A 17,388-nucleotide genomic window follows, 5' to 3' on the forward strand; every position below is an offset into this window, starting at 1 on the left:
TTAGCCTTTGTCCTGCTTCATTCTGTACTCCAATGCCAAATTTGCCTGTTACTCTGTGTGTTTCTTGACTTCCTACTTTTGCATTCCAGTCCCCTATAATGAAAAGGACATCTTTGGGGGGGATGTTAGTTCTAGAAGGTCTTGTAGGTCTTCACAGAACTGTTCAACTTCAGCTTCTTCAGCATTACTGGTCAGGGCATAGACTTAGATTACTGTGATATTGAATGGTTTGCCTTGGAAACGAAGAGAGACCATTTCATCATTTTTGAGATTGCATCCAAGTATGGCATTTCAGACTCTTTTGTTGACTATGATGGCTACTCCATTTCTTCTAAGGGATTCTTGCCCACAGCAGTAGATATGATGGTCATCTGAGTTAAATTAACCCATTCCAGTCCATTTTAGTTTGCTGATTCCTAAAATGTTGATGTTAACTGTTGCCATCTCCTGTTTGACCACTTCCAATTTGCCTTGATTCATGAACCTAACATTCCAGGTTCCTATGCAATATTGCTCTTTACAGCATTGGACTTTACTTCTATCACTAGTCACACCCACAACTGGGTGTTGTTTTTGCTTTGGCTCTGCCTCTTATTGGCATGGACATGTGGTATTCCTATATTTATCAATGGCTTAGAATTCATGACTGACCTTAACTCTTTTGGTGCTGAAATCATCCCAGATTTGGTCAAATGGGAGTGCCTTTGGTCTGGCTCTGTGTTCTCAGGGACCTTCCCCATCATTTGAAAGCATATTCCTATTTTCTGGGCTTCTCTAGTGGCTCAGTTGGTAAAGAATCCACCTGCAATGCCGGAGTTCTGGGTTCAGTCCCTGGATTGGGAAGATCCCCTGGGGAAGGGAAAAGCTACCCACTCCAGTATTCTGGACTGGAGAATTCCATAAGCTGTATAGTCCTTGGGGACCCAAAGAGTTGGACACAACTGAGGGACTTTCTTTTTTCATTTTCTGTGTAACCATATTCCAGGTTCATCTTGTGACTCCACTGCCGCCACCTCAGAATCTGCCATTTCTCTGAGGAGTTCTGGCTCCTCTGGGTGGTGGGTGATGCTGAAGGCCAAGACTGGGCACTAGGTACACTCACAGCTACTAGTGTGTCTAACACCTGGGTGTTTTCAGCAGACAGAACAAGAGAATAGATGCATGTGTGTGCTATACATGTACACAGTCATACAACAGACACACGTGTACATGCAGATAGTCACGGACAAACATATCTGACACTGTGAGCTCATTCCGATTGCTACAATTGCAGTCCATCCCACAGGTTTGCCTTGCCTTTCCCCACTCCATATTTGTGCTTTCTCTGTCTCTCTGAAAGTCCTGTTTCTCAGTAACCACCTCCACACATGCCTCTGTCCTGTCAATCACGTATCTATGGGCTTGGGATCTGTCCGCACTCAGAGTCTACCTCTTGAACATCGGTCTTGAATTGACCTGTTGTTTAAATTCATCAAACAGTTCCTACCTAATGAAAAAATAAATAACAAATGACAACTACACACACTAGGCTCTTTCTCCCTGGTTCACAGTCTGCAAGCTTCAGGAAGAGCCCATCCAACTTTCCTGGGAAAGGTCCATAGTTCCCACCTGTCACGGAGCAGGTTCAAGTTCTGTTGAACTTCATACACAAGTTGACATTCTATTACAAGAAAAACTGTTGCTTTAGACTCTGTAACTAAGCCAAATTCTAAAGGAAACCAGTTGCTAAGGCAACTGAGTGAAGAGTTAATGAATTCATCAGTCATTATATGCAGATTAACCTGCCCGCCTTCACAAGGAGATGGGCTTGTTTGATTTTTCCTTCCGGAAGAGAGAACGGTGCAGATTTTTTCCCCACTTGTCAGAGTTCCTTCTGAAAAGGGCTCAGGCTTTGGGATCAGAGAGGGCTCCACCCCGGTCAGGCCCCTTGGGACCTTCAGACCACAGCCTTCTCTGCAAAGTGTGGATAATCTCAAAGCTGTTGAGATGATCTTATCAGATGAGCTACTGGAAACAGAGCACCTTTCAGTGTCTTTTCTAAGAAAACGGAGGGTGACTTAGCACACATCCTCTAGGGGATCAAGTGACGTTTTCCTTCACATTCATAACTGACCACACACATCCCTCAGTATCCCACTGTGATCTCCACAGAACCCTGAGGACTTGAATGCAAGTCTGCTCCTCTCTACTGGCCCACTAAACTGCTTGAGATCAGCGACAAGGAATTCATCCTTGTAACCTCAAGGTCGCCTGAGTGTAGGGTTGGAAACCCGCTTTATGGTGAATGAGTGGTGTGCCTGGAGCCTCCTTCTGACCCTGGGCTCTGCGCCGCCACCTGCTGGTCAGAAACTATAACTGCAGGAGATGTTTGTAAACAAGAACTGGCCCCCGTGTTAATTACAACATTCAGTTCAGTTCAGTTCAGTCGCTCAGTGGTGTCTGACTCTTTGCAACCCTATGAATGGCAGCACGCCAGGCCTCCCTGTCCATCACCAACTCCTGGAGTCCACCCAAACCCATGTCCATTGAGTTGGTGATGCCATCCAACCATCTCATCCTCTGTCGTCCCCTTCTCCTCCTGCCCTCAATCTTTCCCAGCATCAGGGTCTTTTCAAATGAGTCAGCTCTTCGCATCAGGTGGCCAAATACTGGAGTTTCAACTTCAACATGAGTCCTTCCAATGAACACCCAGGACTGATCTCCTTTAGGATAGACTGGTTGGATCACCTTGCAGTCCAAGGGACTCTCAAGAGTCTTCTCTAACACCACAGTTCAAAAGCATCAGTTCTTCAATGCTCAGCTTTCTTTATAGTCCAACTCTCACATCCATACATGACTACTGGAAAAACCATAGCCTTGACTAGATGGACCTTTGTTGACAAAGTAATGTCTCTGCTTTTTAATATGCTATCTAGGTTGGTCATAACTATTACAACATTAACTGCCTCAAAACAAACAGTGGAAACCACTGTCATGATGAAGATCCTGAGTGTGAATTTTTTTTCTTGTTTTTGTAGTTAAACATATAATTTACCATCTTAACATTTTTCAGTATACAATTCAGTGGTCTTATGTACATTCATGGGATATCCCTGATGGCTCAGCAGTGTGCTTTGCTGTGGAAGAGAAATTATTTCCATAAATGCTACAATATTTGATTGCAGAGTGCTGTGTACAGAAAGGGAGAGGTGAAAATATTTCCCTACTTTTCTATTTAACAATGTTAAAAAAAAAAAAAGATGTTTAAAGTGTGTTGTGATTAGGTCATGGAGCAAGCTTTGCTGCTGAGAATGAAGATAATCCACACGGACCATTTCCACCGAGACCCTAAGAAAAGAAAGAGAGAAAACAGCTGCAAAGTGCTAAAAGGCACGAGGCAGCACAAGAGCCATGTCTGCCTCGGCCATTCAGCCGCCCTCACGCTGACCCCACTGAGTCTGTTTGCAAAACAGGCACAGCTTTTAGTTTCCTGGGTCCATATCACTGCATCGAGTCAGGACTGCTGGCCTTTCTCACTCTGCTTTGTTTCTCCTCTTTTAAATCTTTCAATATTCCTGCTCCTAATGTCTTAGAATGCAGTTTTAACCTTTAGTAACCTCTACAGTATAAAATGCTAGAAAGAAAGAAAGTGAAGTCACTCAGTTGTGTTTGACTCTTTGCAACCCCATGGACTGTAGCCCGCCAGGCTCCTCCATCCATGGGATTTTCCAGGCAAGAATACTGGAGTGAGTTGCCACTTCCTTCTCCAGGGGATCTTCCCAACCCAGGGATCGAACCCAGGTCTCCCACATTGCAGACAGACTGTCTACCATCTGAGCCACATCTGTAGTTAGTACATAAAAGAGGAGACTGCACCAGTTAACAGACATCACCATGTGTTTTCTCCAAAGATGGTAGTTCTAACATTTTATTCTGAGAAATCCTTTAAAACATCTGTATGGTACCACAGTCTTTCATCTACAGGGGTGTATGGTCAGGCCACTCAAGATAGATGTTCTCTTGCTCTCTGTACATCCCCTGCCCCACCAGGGTCTGCTTTTGCTGCTGCTTAGTCACTCCAGCCATGTCCAACTCTGTTCAACCCTAAGGACTGCAGCCTGCCAGGCTCCTCTGCCCATGGGATTCTCCAGGCAAGAATACTGGAGTGAGTCGCCACGACCTCCTCCAGGGGATCTTGCCAACCCAGGGATTGAACCCTGGTCTCCCACATTGCAGGCAGATTCTTTACCACTGAGTGAGCAGGGAAGTCCCATAAAATGCTAGACCAGTTATTAAAAAAAAACATTGATTTTTTAAATTTAATTCAATATATCCGCTATTTTGTGCTCCACAGCATTCTGGTCACTTTTCAAATGAGCTCAGCATCTCCTGAATCCAGGCCTGAGGTGATGTGAGACAGTTCCTTTGAATTTTTTTCATCTTGTTGTTAATTAAATTTCTGTGGAGGGCCTCCTTATATAACAGAAAACGAATTTTGTTCCCATTGCTATCAGAGATTTAGGTCCAGCTAACCGGAGAAGGCAATGGCACCCCACTCCAGTACTCTTGCCTGGAAAATCCCATGGACAGAGGAACCTGGAAGGCTGCAGTCCATGGGGTTGCTGAGGGTCGGACATGACTGAGCGACTTGCCTTTCACTTTTCACTTTCATGCACTGGAGAAGGAAATGGCAACCCACTCCAGTGTTCTTGCCTGGAGAATTCCAGGGACGGGGGAGCCTGGTGGGCTGCCGTCTATGGGGTCGCACAGAGTCGGACACGACTGAAGTGACTTAGCAGCAGCAGCAGCAACCAGAGAATAGTTGTCAACTTTTGGACATCTGCCAGCTTCAATGGCGGGGGGGAGGGGCTGAAACAAAAAACAAATTTCAAAATCGTTATTCAAAATTCACAAATTAAGTACAAAAGAAATTCAAATAATTCAACTTTCAAATGCACTCTCGGGGGCTTCTCTGGTAGCTCAGCTGGTAAAGAACCTTCCTGCAATGCAGGAGGCTTGGGTTTGATCCCTGGGTTGGGAAGATCCCCTGCAGAAGGGAACAGCTACCCACTCCAGTATTCTTGCCTGGGGAATTCCATGAACAGAGGAGCCTGGCAGGCTACAGTCCATGGGGTCACAAAGAGTCTGATATGACTGAGCCACTTTCACTTTCACAAGACTCCTTGTCTCTTCACATCAACAAGAGCAGGAAAAACCACTTTGTTTCACATTTGCCCTTTCACCCTAAACTCCATGTCTTCTCAACCCTCCTCCTTGCCTGGGGCCTCCCCTCACCCCAGCATCCCCCCACCTGGCTGCCCCCTCAGCAGCCCTTCACATCCGCAGGTGGGCGTGCGCTGCAAGGAGGAGGGTGGTGATGCTGCTGCGATGCCGTTGCTTGGCAACAGATGCCGGCATCACCCGCTCCCAGCTGCTCCCCAACAGCCGCTGCTGTGTTCCAGGTGAGCCAGCTGGGATCCGGATTCTGAGCCCAGGGTTCAAAGCTCAAAGGAGGACTGGTCGCCTAGACCAGACTAGGAAAAGGCCACATGACTGGTTTTTAAGTGTCTTCACCTCCTACCTGATAATTGACTATGCAAAGATCACCTTGGTATTTCTCATCAGAAATGTTGCATTGCCGTGTAAACAAGTTGCTTTTATGTTTTGGACTGGTTCCCAGGTGGCTAGGTGGTAAAGAACATGCCTGCCAATGCAGGAGGTTCGGGTTCCATCCCTGGGTTGGGAAGATGCCCTGGAGAAGGAAATGGCAACCCACTCCATTGTCCTTGCCTGGAGAATTCCATGGACAGAGGAGGCTGGCGAGCTACAATCCATGGGATAGCAAAAGAGTCGGGAGACGACTAAGTGACTACACAACAACAACAACAGTGTTCTGTGGATGGACAGTGCAGATGCTGCAGCCAGGCTGCAAAGGTTTAGATCCCATACACACCTCTTATTCACCCTCTAGCATTCTATGAAACAACAGTCACAATAGTTCCTTTTAGGGTTATTGCAAATACTAAATAAACCACTCCGTGGAAAGGATTTAGCTCAGTGCCAGCAATCACTGGATAAGTCATAGAAATGAGTTATTTTAATTCTAATTCCTAAATTTGACCAAGTGAAAACTTTTGCTATATTTTTTAGGGTTACAGGTTCTTATTTCTCCCCTTTATCAGTTTCCCTGATGGCTCAGATGGAAAGAATTCGCCTGCAAAGCAGGAGACCTGGGTTCAATCCCAGGTTAGGAAGATCCCCTGGAGGAGGTCATGGCAACCCACTCCAGTATTCTTGCCTGAGAAGCCTGGCGGGTTGCAGTCCATGGGGTCACAGAGTTGAACACGATTGAGCGACTAAGCACAGCAAGTTTCCAGGGGATATGTTTTGTCTCCTTCTCTTCCAGCTAACAATTTTATAGACACCTTGAAAAAATAGACATATCCTTGAAAACATATCCACCTTGAAAAAATATAAGAAAAAATAGACATATCCCTTAAAACATCCCACCACACTCTGCTGTTTGTGCACCTGTTCTCACCTCTCACTGCCCCGCCCACCACCTTCCATGATATGTTGTGTATATTTACCAAAATAAGGTAAATATTTGTGTTAACACAAAGAGGGAGGCCTCAGAACACTGCTGAATAGTGTCCTTTCACAAGCTGAAAAGTCCTTTCACAGCTCATCCTGTGTCTTTGCTTCTGCCCTGACAGAAAGAAAGCTTCGCTGCTTTTGTTTTTGAAAGAGTATTCCTATATGGATATGGTGCTAAACTGGACAGGTATCTTATGAATTTAAAATCTGATGGTGAAATTCCTTTCATAAGAACCTACACTTGGAGTGGAGTTATCTTTGGCTTTCGGGAATTCATTCATACATCCATCCAATGAAGACTCATGGGGCCTCTCCTTCCTTGGCCAGGCACTGAACCGGGCACAGCAAAGCAGGTGCTGAGGGCAGGCTCCGCCCTGGCCCTCACTGAGCCCAAGTCCAGTGGACTTTTGAAAGAGCAGTAAACAAACCATTACAGCAAGTCTCCCAGACAGAGAAGCACACACGTGCCCACATTATGTCCTGGGGTGTTCACGCACAGGGGCCGAAGGGGGACTGGAGCAGCTCCAGGAAGCATGGACATGACTGCTCAAGCTGCACTGCTGCTGCTGCTGCTAAGTCGCTTCAGTCGTGTCCGACTCTGTGTGACCCCATAGACAGCAGCCCACCAGGCTCCCCCGTCCCTGGGATTCTCCAGGCAAGAACACTAGAGTGGGTTGCCATTTCCTTTTCTAATGCATGAAAGTGAAAAGTGAAAGTGAAGTCACGCAGTTGTGTACGACTCTTTGCGACCCCATGGACTGCAGCCTACCAGGCTACTCCGTCCATGGGATTTTCCAAGCAAGAGTACTGGAGTGGGGTGCCATTGCCTTCTCCATCAAAGTGCACAGTTTACCCGAAAACAGTCTTGATGGACCATGGCTGGGGACTTGGGGGTGGTGGGGACAGTGATGTGGTCAGATCTGCATTGTCACTGTGGCAACTGTGCAGAGAGGCAGGAATAAGTGAGCAGAAGGCCACTGCTGACATCCAGGCTGGACAGTGACCATGGCAATGGCAGATGGGGTGGAAAGAACAGGAACGATGTTTAGGAAAGGCACCCAAAGGAACACAGTGACTGGGTTTGCAAGAAGGAAAAGGAGGGGATCAAACCATGTCCTGGTTCGGCAAATCAGGGACCTTATTCACAGAGACAGAGAGGAGCGGCTGGAGGTGTGGGTGGGCAAGGGAATGAGCTCAGATCTCGGTCTGGTCCGGTCCGTAGGTCCGTAGAACCGAAGATCCTGGGAGGCCCCGATGTGGAGGTGTGCTTGGGGCGCTGCGGACAGGAGGGGGCTGGGCTGGGGCTGAGGCGCCTGCTCCCGGTGGAGGGGGAGGGAAATTCAAGGACATGGTCGGGGGGAGGAGGAAGGAGTCTCCAGGAGAGTTAGAGAAGGTCAAGACCACAGTTCCTGGGGGAAGGCTGACCCCGGGGTCCACTGATGGCTCCGAGAGAGAGTATTTCAGTGAAGAGTGGGTCGAAGCCCGACCGCAGGAGCTGAAGTGTGAACCGAGGTAGGGTGAACCGCCCGGGGCGGGGGGAGTCAGTCCTAGGTTTTAACTCGGAGCCCGTGGGCAGCAAGACACGGTGGGGTGGAAGTATGGCCTAGAGGGCCGTCGGTGTCAAAACGTCAGACTGGACGGAGTTGACGGTGTTTGTCCGCTGGAAGGAAAGCGCTGTAGAGAATGGAAGAAAGAGCGGGAAGCCGGGTGAGGCCCGCGGAGCGCTGGGCCCAGGAGGCCAGGCGTGGGGACCGCGAGGGAACGTCAGGGCTGGAGGGGGACTGGACAGCAGAGCCAAGAGGAGCCCTGAGAGGAACTGGCGCGCGCTGCCAGGGTCCCGAGCCTGGAGACTCACAGGGGGGTGATCCCCCGCGTCCAGCAGCGAGGATGCCGAGCACGTCCAGTAGCGGGACGTCCAGCAGCGGGAGAGTGACTGGCTGGCACCCGCGCAACAGGTGGGAACGAGCAGCCGCCCTCACTGGTTCTGGCGGCGGAGCCAGGCTCGGGGCCACGGCGTCTTGCAGAAAAGTAGCCAAGCTGCTCAGAGCGCGCGGAGGAGAGCCGGGGGCGAGAGGCGGCGTGGGAGCGCTGGAACCGTCTAGAACGGGAACGAGGGGAGGCGGGCTGCCTGAGCCCGCCACGGACCCTCCCCCTGATAGAATATGTATGATCCAGCACGAGGCCTCGCCCGCCGCGAGCCGGAGGCGGTGCGGGATCGCGGGAGCGCACGCCCAGACCCAGAGCCGCTCGGGCTGCGAAGGAGCCGCGCGCGCCGCGTCCGGACCGCACGCGGGTGAGCCTCCGCGGTTCCCTTTGAGGGCGGCCGCCACCCTTCCAGATCCCAGGACCCCCTGCCCCACCGCCCTGAGTCGGCTCCTTTTCCCCGCCGCGAGGAGGCCTCAGGGGCTCGGAGCTGGGATGGGGCGCGGATGGCCGACAGGTGCCCACAATCACTGGCGGGGACCCGGCGCGCACCGTCCCACCGCGCCTTGCTCGGCCGCCACCGGCGGGGCCCAGGCACCCGGCAGAGCGTCCATGCTCCGGTCCCCCTAGGCGCTCCCCAGCAGCTCATCGGGCGCGAGCAGCCGGGCGCGCGGAGAGGGGCGCGCGGGGCGCGGGGAGGGCCAGCGCCACCCGGCCGGCTCCGGAGGACCGGCGCTCTCCGCCTTGTCTCCGCTTACTGCTGTTTATCTAGCAGATCATTCTAAACAATTGTCTTTAAAAAGCAGTTGGCTCCGCGCGTCTTCTTTGTGTTCTCTGAGTTGGGAGCTCGCGGTGGGCACGGGGAGGGAGAAGAAACGCCTACTCTGGTCGTAAAACACCGAGAGACCGGAACGTCTCTTTCAACAGCGAGGAAGAGAGGCCGCCGCAGGGTCTACACACACCTACAGCTGTCTGCCGCCTTTTGTGCAAATTCCTAACCGTGCCTGAGGTCCACGCGAGCGGGCAGGCATGGGGTGTTTGGGCAACAGCAAGACGTCAGAAGACCAGGGCGTCGATGAAAAGGAGCGGCGCGAGGCCAACAAGAAGATCGAGAAGCAGTTGCAAAAGGAGCGGCTGGCTTACAAAGCGACTCACCGCCTACTGCTGCTGGGTAAGGCCCGGGGGTGCGCGGCGGCGCCTGGCCAGAGCGGAGCGCACGGCCTGCGGCTCATAGAGGGCCGGGCTGCGAGGCCAGCGCCCCCGCCGACAGCGAGCGCGCGCTTGAAGACGCCCGCGCGCGGGCAGGACGCTTGTGCGTCTCTGGTGGCGGGAGAGATGGCCACGGTCTCCAGCCCCCGGTCACAGCGTTCTCTCTGTGTATTTTCAGGAGCTGGTGAGTCTGGGAAAAGCACTATCGTCAAGCAAATGAGGATCCTGCACGTCAACGGCTTTAATCCAGAGTAAGGAATGACCCATTCCGGGTTTGTTTCCCAACCACATGCAAACTTTGTCCCTTCTCTCCCGGCCTCCCCAAAAATGTTCTCTCTAAACAGTTAATTTGATCTTTGAGTCAGCCTTTAAGGACAGAAAATATAGACGCGAGTTGTTGAATTTGGCATATTTAAGCAAATCCTTCCTCTGGTGGTGCCTACATCAAAATATTTACTTAACAAAGTATGATTTATTAGATACTCGAGGTATTGATCTGTGTTATTATTATTGCTATGATCTCACTTAATGTGTCAATATATACTTCTCCCTGTGTCTGCATCTATTTCAATTCAACATATGGATAGATTCAAATAAGATATGTTTGCAAGTGTAGCCCTGTATTTTTGGTAACAGTAGCCATGACCATTTTACCTTGTTATGTTTAACCTGTGTGGTTGTCTAGAGCTAGAGTCTGTGGTGCGTCCCTTCAAATTTATTTAGAGTCCAAACCTGTAAAGGTAGGTATTTTTCTTGCCCAGATTGAAAAAAAGAAACAACTTTTCACTGTTGTCCTGGGGCTAATGTTGAAGTCTAGTGGTACTATGTTAGCCCCACTGCATCTGGGAATCTAAAGCTTCATTCAGCATTCAACCAGCTGTGCAGAAAGTTAATTAATAACCATTCTCTTTTCACACAGAGAGAAGAAACAGAAAATTCTGGACATCCGGAAAAACGTTAAGGATGCTATTGTGGTAAGGATTTTGTTTTGTTTTTGGCCAAGCTGTGCAGCATGAGGGATCTTACTTCCCCTACCAGAGATTGAACCCATGCCTCCTGATTTGGGAGCATTGGCACCTCAAATACTGGACCATCAGGGAAGTCCCAGGAATTTCCTAAATATTTGTTCAGTGAAAAGGTTGTGTCCTCTGCTCCCTCAAACGGTATACACAGAAATCACAGACTAGATTATCACACATGGAGCCTAAATGGTGTATTTATCCATACATTCTTTTCCTTCATTCCACTGTAGACAATTGTGTCGGCAATGAGTACCATAATTCCCCCCGTTCCACTGGCCAACCCAGAAAACCAGTTTCGATCAGACTATATCAAGAGCATTGCCCCCATCACTGACTTTGAATATTCCCAGGTAAGTAATCCTTACTGAAGTATTTTAAACGGTGCAAGATGGAACAGTTGTTAACCAGGTGGCTTACTGAGAACCAGTATAAATGCTATTTCATTATTGACTTTCTTCAAAATTCTAGTTCTCTGCCTGGAAGAAATGCTTCCTTGTAGACCAAAATATTAACACGTGTTAAAAGTAGTAATAAAGACAATAAGATTGTAAGCAATGTTTTAATGAGCATGTTGGTGCGGGTGATGATCAGGAAGACAGCATACCTCTAAGAAATACTGGTGGTGCTTTTACCCCTGCGTATTTCTAAATCAACAATTATGCCGTTTCCCATATAACAGAAGAGTAAAAATTGTATGAGCAGAAGTGCTTTATGGTATGTGATCATACCCTTGGGAGTAAGAGAACAGAACCCAGTTTACTCTTAAGATGGGGGTTCTTCAGCTCACATGAGGGGCGCAGACCAGATGTAGGTCACACCTGGATCACTTCTGAATGTCGACTGTCTCCTGGGAAAATGTAATTCCTTTCATGTCCGCAGAATTTTGGGCTGCTTTTTCGATCACTTGGATAGCACTGTTGCTTATGTGAGAGGGTGATGTGAATATGAGTTTTCTCTTGTTTGGTGGACATATGTTTCTTTAAAATACTGTTGTTTGGTCATTTGATGTAGCATGTTTCAAAGAAGAAAATATTTCTTCAGTTTGTCAGAAAATCAATTTTTTTAGTTGTGCCAGAAGAGTGTGTGTGGGTGTACCCCCCCCCCAAAAAAAAAAACAGTATTTCAAAGTTTCCTCTGCCTGGCATAGTGGCCTTGAGACGTTTTTCATTCTCAGCACTCTCTTTTCCAAAGAAAGCTGACATGGGAGGCTCTGTGTAAGACAGATGGGCCCATGTACATCCCCCGCCCCGCCCCCTTCAGTAGAACACAATTGCCCCATAGGCTCTGTGTCCAGATGGCGGATAAGAATTACTTTTTAAAGCTTTTTACTGCATCCTCTCACATGACGTTTGTTACTGATAAGCATTCCAACATAGCCAATGAAACCCTTAGAATTTCTAAGAAGACAAAGGTAGCGATGGCAAACCACCTAGAAAAAGTGACTGCGGTATCTGGCATGGCAGGCACGCTGTTGTTTACTTAACTGTGTCTTTAACTGGATGTCGTGGAGGGGAGGTGTCAAGGAAACGATGGGGGACAAAGCTGGGCTTCAGCCTACTGGAGCCTGGGTCCTCCTAGCGCGCTACGATGGTTTACATACTAGAAAAGTCTCCCAGAACTGCAGGCTCCTAACTGAAATCAGGTGTTCTCAATCCCCTTCAGATTTACTTATTTATAGATATGCATTTGAGTTCTAAATTTTGTCCTGCGTGCTCATCTAAAAGTAATCATGAAACACCTTCTGTGTGGTTCTGATGAAAGGAGACGTTATTCTCAGCATATAATGAGAAATTAACATCAAGATGGATTGATCTGTCATATTTTCTTCTGCTCATGACGAACACACACGTGACAAGGCCGCCCAGATTCCATCTGAAATCCAAAAACAGTAACACCCGTGTGGGTTACTAAGGAACCCAAAGCACCTAATTTGCAAATGTGTTATTGAGCTATAGAACAATTTTTAATAATAAAAAAAAACTCGAGAAACCATTTGCACTAAAGACATATATTTTCATATAGGTATGTTGAAGCCATTGTGAAATGATGGTCATAATTAACTGTCATTAAAAGAACATTGGGAACCAGCTAATGCAGATGGAATTGTAATGCTTTTTCAGAAGCAAAACTTTTTTTTTTTGGTAGTTTTTAAGCCTACATTCTGTTGTCATACTGGGTCTCTGTGTCAAATAAGATTATATTTACAATTGAGCCAGCATTTACATAAAAAAGGAAATCAGTGTCTAATATTAACTTTTTTCCTGAAAATTCTGTTTTATTTTAATGTGCATACAGGTTTCAGTAATGTTTATTCTGTAGTGCTCTGAAATATTCATCATTTGTACTATTAGATTGAATAGTTCTTGAATTTATGTTCTGATGAGCCTCATAAGGGTGATGTTAAGGCAAATGTCTGACATATTCTAATAACACTTGGTTCATTTGAAGACAATTAACTTTTGTTTAAAGAACATATCCATTTTAAAAACCATAACAGTAGCGCTAAATCAAATATTTTAATAGTAAACATAACACGAATTTACTAAATTTCAGATTAAATCCTTGAGAAAATCTTTCTGTGTCACAGTCCAATTCCTTGAGGGTCTTAAGTTTGTTTCCCTATAGATCTAGAATAATTTCTGAACCAAATATTTCCTATCATTAAAAATTAATTTCAGAGTTATTTAATTTAAGAAGGAAAAATTAGAAGAAAGTTGGAGTTTCTTGTTCATTATTAAGAATTTGAGATTCTGCATAAGGTTACTGTTTATAATGAAAAGTCTAGAATATCTCAGAGGGTTCTGAGAATTTCCTCTAAGAATGTCATGCCTGGGTTTACTCTTCACCTTAGACTCCTGAGTGAATCTCGGTTGAACCCTTGTTGTTCAGTCGTGGCCAACTCTTTGCGACTCCATGAACAGCCCTAATGTTGTAACAGGAAGAGGAGTGAGGCTGGCTAGTGGCCTGCCCAGCAGAGGGTGCCTGGGGAGGTCAGGGCAAGCGCTGGAGGCTCTCAGGCCTGGTCTGTCCCCACCTGGGAGAGATTGGAACCTCTGAGAGGGGATACCTGAGTGTTGCATCACTGTCGCTCTGGCTGTGGGTGGAACAGGTTCTGGGGAGGGAGAGGTGAAGTGGGGGGACCATCTCAGAGGCACCTGGAACAGTCCAGACGGAGACACTGGGAAGTCTGGAATGGACAGCTCACTGGCCACTGCCTGTTCACAGTGCTTTGCTCATGAGCACCTGTCCACATGGCCTCGACCCCTTCACTGGCTGACGCCCTGTCTGTGCACCTAGCCAGTCTGCACAGGAAGTGGTAGGAGACACACAGGCCAGGTGGTGGGCATGACAGAACGTGCACTATTTGATCACTTACAAAGTGGAACAATACTGCAATTGCTCCACCAAAACTCTTAGCGCAATACCAGACAATTAGTGTGCCAAGTTGCTCAGTTGTGTCTGACTCTTTGCAACCCCATGGACTGTAGTCCGCCAGGCTCCTCTGTCCATGGGATTCTCCAGGCAAGAATACTGGAGTGGGTTGCCATGCCCTTCTTTAGAGGATCTTCCTGACCCAGGGATCAAACCTGCGTCTCTTCTGACTCCTGCATTGGCAGACAGGTTCCTTACCACTAGTGCCACCTGGGAAGCCCGTAGAGAATCAGTGATGAATTAAACTGGAGTATTAATTGGTTTGTTTGGTGTTTTATTCCCAAAATGTGGGTATTATATTAGCTCCCTTAAAGGTGTGTTTTGCTAGCATTTCTAAGGGCCGGTGGATAAGTGAGACTTAGTGAGCAATCAGAGAGCAGTCAGGTAAGTCAGGGCTCTGTTGTCATCACCCGTCTCCTAAATGGATGTTTATCACAAGTCCTCCTCCAGAGGATCTTCCCAACCCAGGGATCAAACCTGAGTCTCCTGCATTGCAGGCAGATGCTTTAACATCTGAGCCACCAGGGAAGCCCTGCTGCTGCTAAGTCGCTTCAGTCGTATCCGACTCTGTGCGACCCCATAGACGGCAGCCCACCAGGCTCGCCAGTCCCTGGGATTCTCCAGGCAAGAACACTGGAGTGGGTTGCCATTTCCTTCTCCAATGCATGAAAGTGAAAAGTGAAAGTGAAGTCGCTCAGTCATGTCCGACTCCTAGCGACCCTATGGACTGCAGCCCACCAGGCCCCTCAGTCCATGGGATTTTCCAGGCAAGAGTACTGGAATGGGTTGCCATTGCCTTCTCCGGGGAAGCCCTGGGCAGAGTCAAAAATATTATATTCTGCAGAAAATATTTTGATCTGGGATAAATTTATAGTTTATAGTAAAAATGTAAAGAAAAACAAAAGTGGGATATTAAAATACATAAGAGTCTATCAGAAACAATTTTCTCTTCCTTGGTTTTCATCTTGTTTTGGCGGTGTCGGTCTGCTGGTTTGATATCAGTGAAAACGAGGCCTCAGCTCCCGAAGCCTTCAGGCCATGTCCTGAATCCAGTGATCACAATGTCTCTGTTATCCTCCCAGCCCTCGTTGGGGATAGGAGCTCAGAGGAGGCGGTTGACTGCTCCAGAGTCAGAGTTCAGGACTGGAGCCCAGTGGCCTGACTCCAAAGCCTGCCATGTGGCCTTCCTGGGCTCCAGAATCGCCAGTCCACCCCCATCGCCGGGTCAGCCTGGTTCCAGCTGCGGGTGGAGAGGCATAGTCAGGCCGGGTGCAGTCCTTTGAAACAGCCTGGCAAGAGGAAGTTTCCCAGAAGAGCAGGGTGGTCTCTGGAGTCACTGTGGTCAACCTCCAGCATGCCGGAGACAGTCAGCTCTGGCGGCCACTGCTTTCTCTTAGGAGCAAAAATGCAAGTGATTGAAAATGAAACTTTGGGAATTACTGGGTCATTCACCCATTCAAGTAGAATTTCCCAGAGGCCTCTTATGTGAAGGGTAGGGTGACCTGGAAACAGGAACATCCTAGTGACCAGGATGCAGATCTGCCCCAGAGAACAGTTTATCCATCAAACTCTTGCTGCAAGTTGGCCACTTTCATGGGACATTCTTGCAGCTTTATTCGTCCCATTGCATCATATTTGCAGACATTTACCTGTGCAGTCAATTAATTAATCAAGATGAAAAATATCAACGAGGGATTATTTTTCCACTCCCTTGAAGAAGTGTTGTGCAGCTTCCTGAGCTGGTCAAAGACACCTCTAATAGCCTGTTGTTGAACTAAATAGGCCATTAGAACGTGGACATCACCCCATTAGGGCCTCTTCCCAGCTTTTGGTTTACACTCTTCCCCAGGGTCCCAGATAGCCTGTGTTACATTACTTGGATGTAGTATAAGAATATCTCTGTGGTAAGTTTCTATTTTAAATTTTTGTAGCTTCTTATACTGTAATATCTGGCATTGCTCTGTCGGGTCTTGAATCCAGTCCCTTAAGTAGAGGCATTCTTGTGTTGTCACATCTGTGCGCTTCTTTCCAGGTGTTTATCCTTATAGGCTATTAGGATATGTTTGAATCCTATTACACAAGGCCATCTTTCAGAGAAAACGTATAAAAAGTTTTTATTATGTCCCTGATAGTTTAGAAAGGATACTTTTTTTGTCAAATTTAAGATGTGCTAACTCTGGGACTTTAAATATTTTAAGGTCTTCAAAAAAAATTCAATGCCGGTGGGAACCTCTTTGGCCCTTGAAAATAATATAGTGCAGCCATAAAGAGATATAAACTGTTTGGCCTCTCTCCAAACAGTTTTTAGGATTATTCCAGCCAGGCCCAGTGAATTGGGGTGCAGCAGGATGAACCCAGATCTGATGGACTCAAGCCAGTTCTTGGCAGGACACAGCCTGTTAGCCGACTTGCCTTTGAATTTTCCCGTCTGTAAAATGGGGACAGTAGTATCAGCCTCGTGGCATTACTTGAGAATGAGTCGTATCTGGTGAGAAAGCTTGGGAATTTAAAGACCAGAACAGCCATGAATCATTATGGTTATTACCATTGACCAAGTACAAATGCGAGAACCAGAAAGGAACTTTAGTTACAATAAAAATGTGCTGAAAATCCAATTTGACGTATATATTTTTGCCAACCCTCCCTCCTGGCCCAGAAGACAGGGGTCACCCCCAGGCCTAAGCAACCGATGACAGGTGTTACTCCCAAGTGTCTTTCCTTTTAATCAACTCAGAGCCCGGGACCACAGGATTAATATTCTACAAGTTCCATTTTATTTTTTTATACTTTTATTTATTTATTTATTTGGCTGCTCCTGGTCTTGGTCGTGGCATGTGGGATCTAGTTCCCAGACCAGGGATTGAACCCGGGTCCTCTGCATTTAGAGCTCAGAGTCCCAGATACGTCTGGACCACCAGGAAAGTCCCCTACAAGTTCCATTTTAAATATCAACCAGTGAATGGCTAAAACTTTTCAGGGCTTTTTATGGTTGCTTCAAATTAAGATTTATGTGTAGGGAAAATATGTGTTCTTTCTCATTATCAACATTTCCTCTTATAGGCATCTTTTCAACATCACATCCATGTCCACTGCAGATAAAGCGTCTCTTGACCTGTGCATAAGAAACTGGACTCAGAAATGCCTAACCGTTGAGTGCAGCTCTGATTAGCTCTGAAGGGTCCTTTGTGTCACCCAAGCCAGGGAAACCAACCCAGGGCTGAGGGAA

General features: G+C 47.4%; 1 protein-coding gene across 2 annotated transcripts in view; it reads left to right on the top strand.

Annotated features, from left to right (window-relative positions):
• Window positions 1-17,388, top strand: part of GNAL (G protein subunit alpha L) — a 71,073-nt gene that overhangs the window by 10,308 nt on the left and 43,377 nt on the right. Inside the window, exons 1-5 of one of the 2 annotated variants that reach the window (XM_027526282.1) lie at window positions 8,780-8,869; window positions 9,427-9,670; window positions 9,887-9,959; window positions 10,628-10,682; window positions 10,961-11,080. In XM_027526282.1, the coding sequence (XP_027382083.1) occupies window positions 9,529-9,670; window positions 9,887-9,959; window positions 10,628-10,682; window positions 10,961-11,080 (390 nt within the window). In that variant the 5' untranslated portion in view covers window positions 8,780-8,869; window positions 9,427-9,528. Of the gene's footprint in view, window positions 1-8,779; window positions 8,870-9,426; window positions 9,671-9,886; window positions 9,960-10,627; window positions 10,683-10,960; window positions 11,081-17,388 lie in introns of those variants that run through there. The other variant, XM_027526284.1, reaches the window with a different exon arrangement.

The sequence above is a fragment of the Bos indicus x Bos taurus genome, chromosome 24 (genome assembly GCF_003369695.1).
Source record: "Bos indicus x Bos taurus breed Angus x Brahman F1 hybrid chromosome 24, Bos_hybrid_MaternalHap_v2.0, whole genome shotgun sequence".
Classification (NCBI taxonomy): Eukaryota; Metazoa; Chordata; class Mammalia; order Artiodactyla; family Bovidae; genus Bos; species Bos indicus x Bos taurus.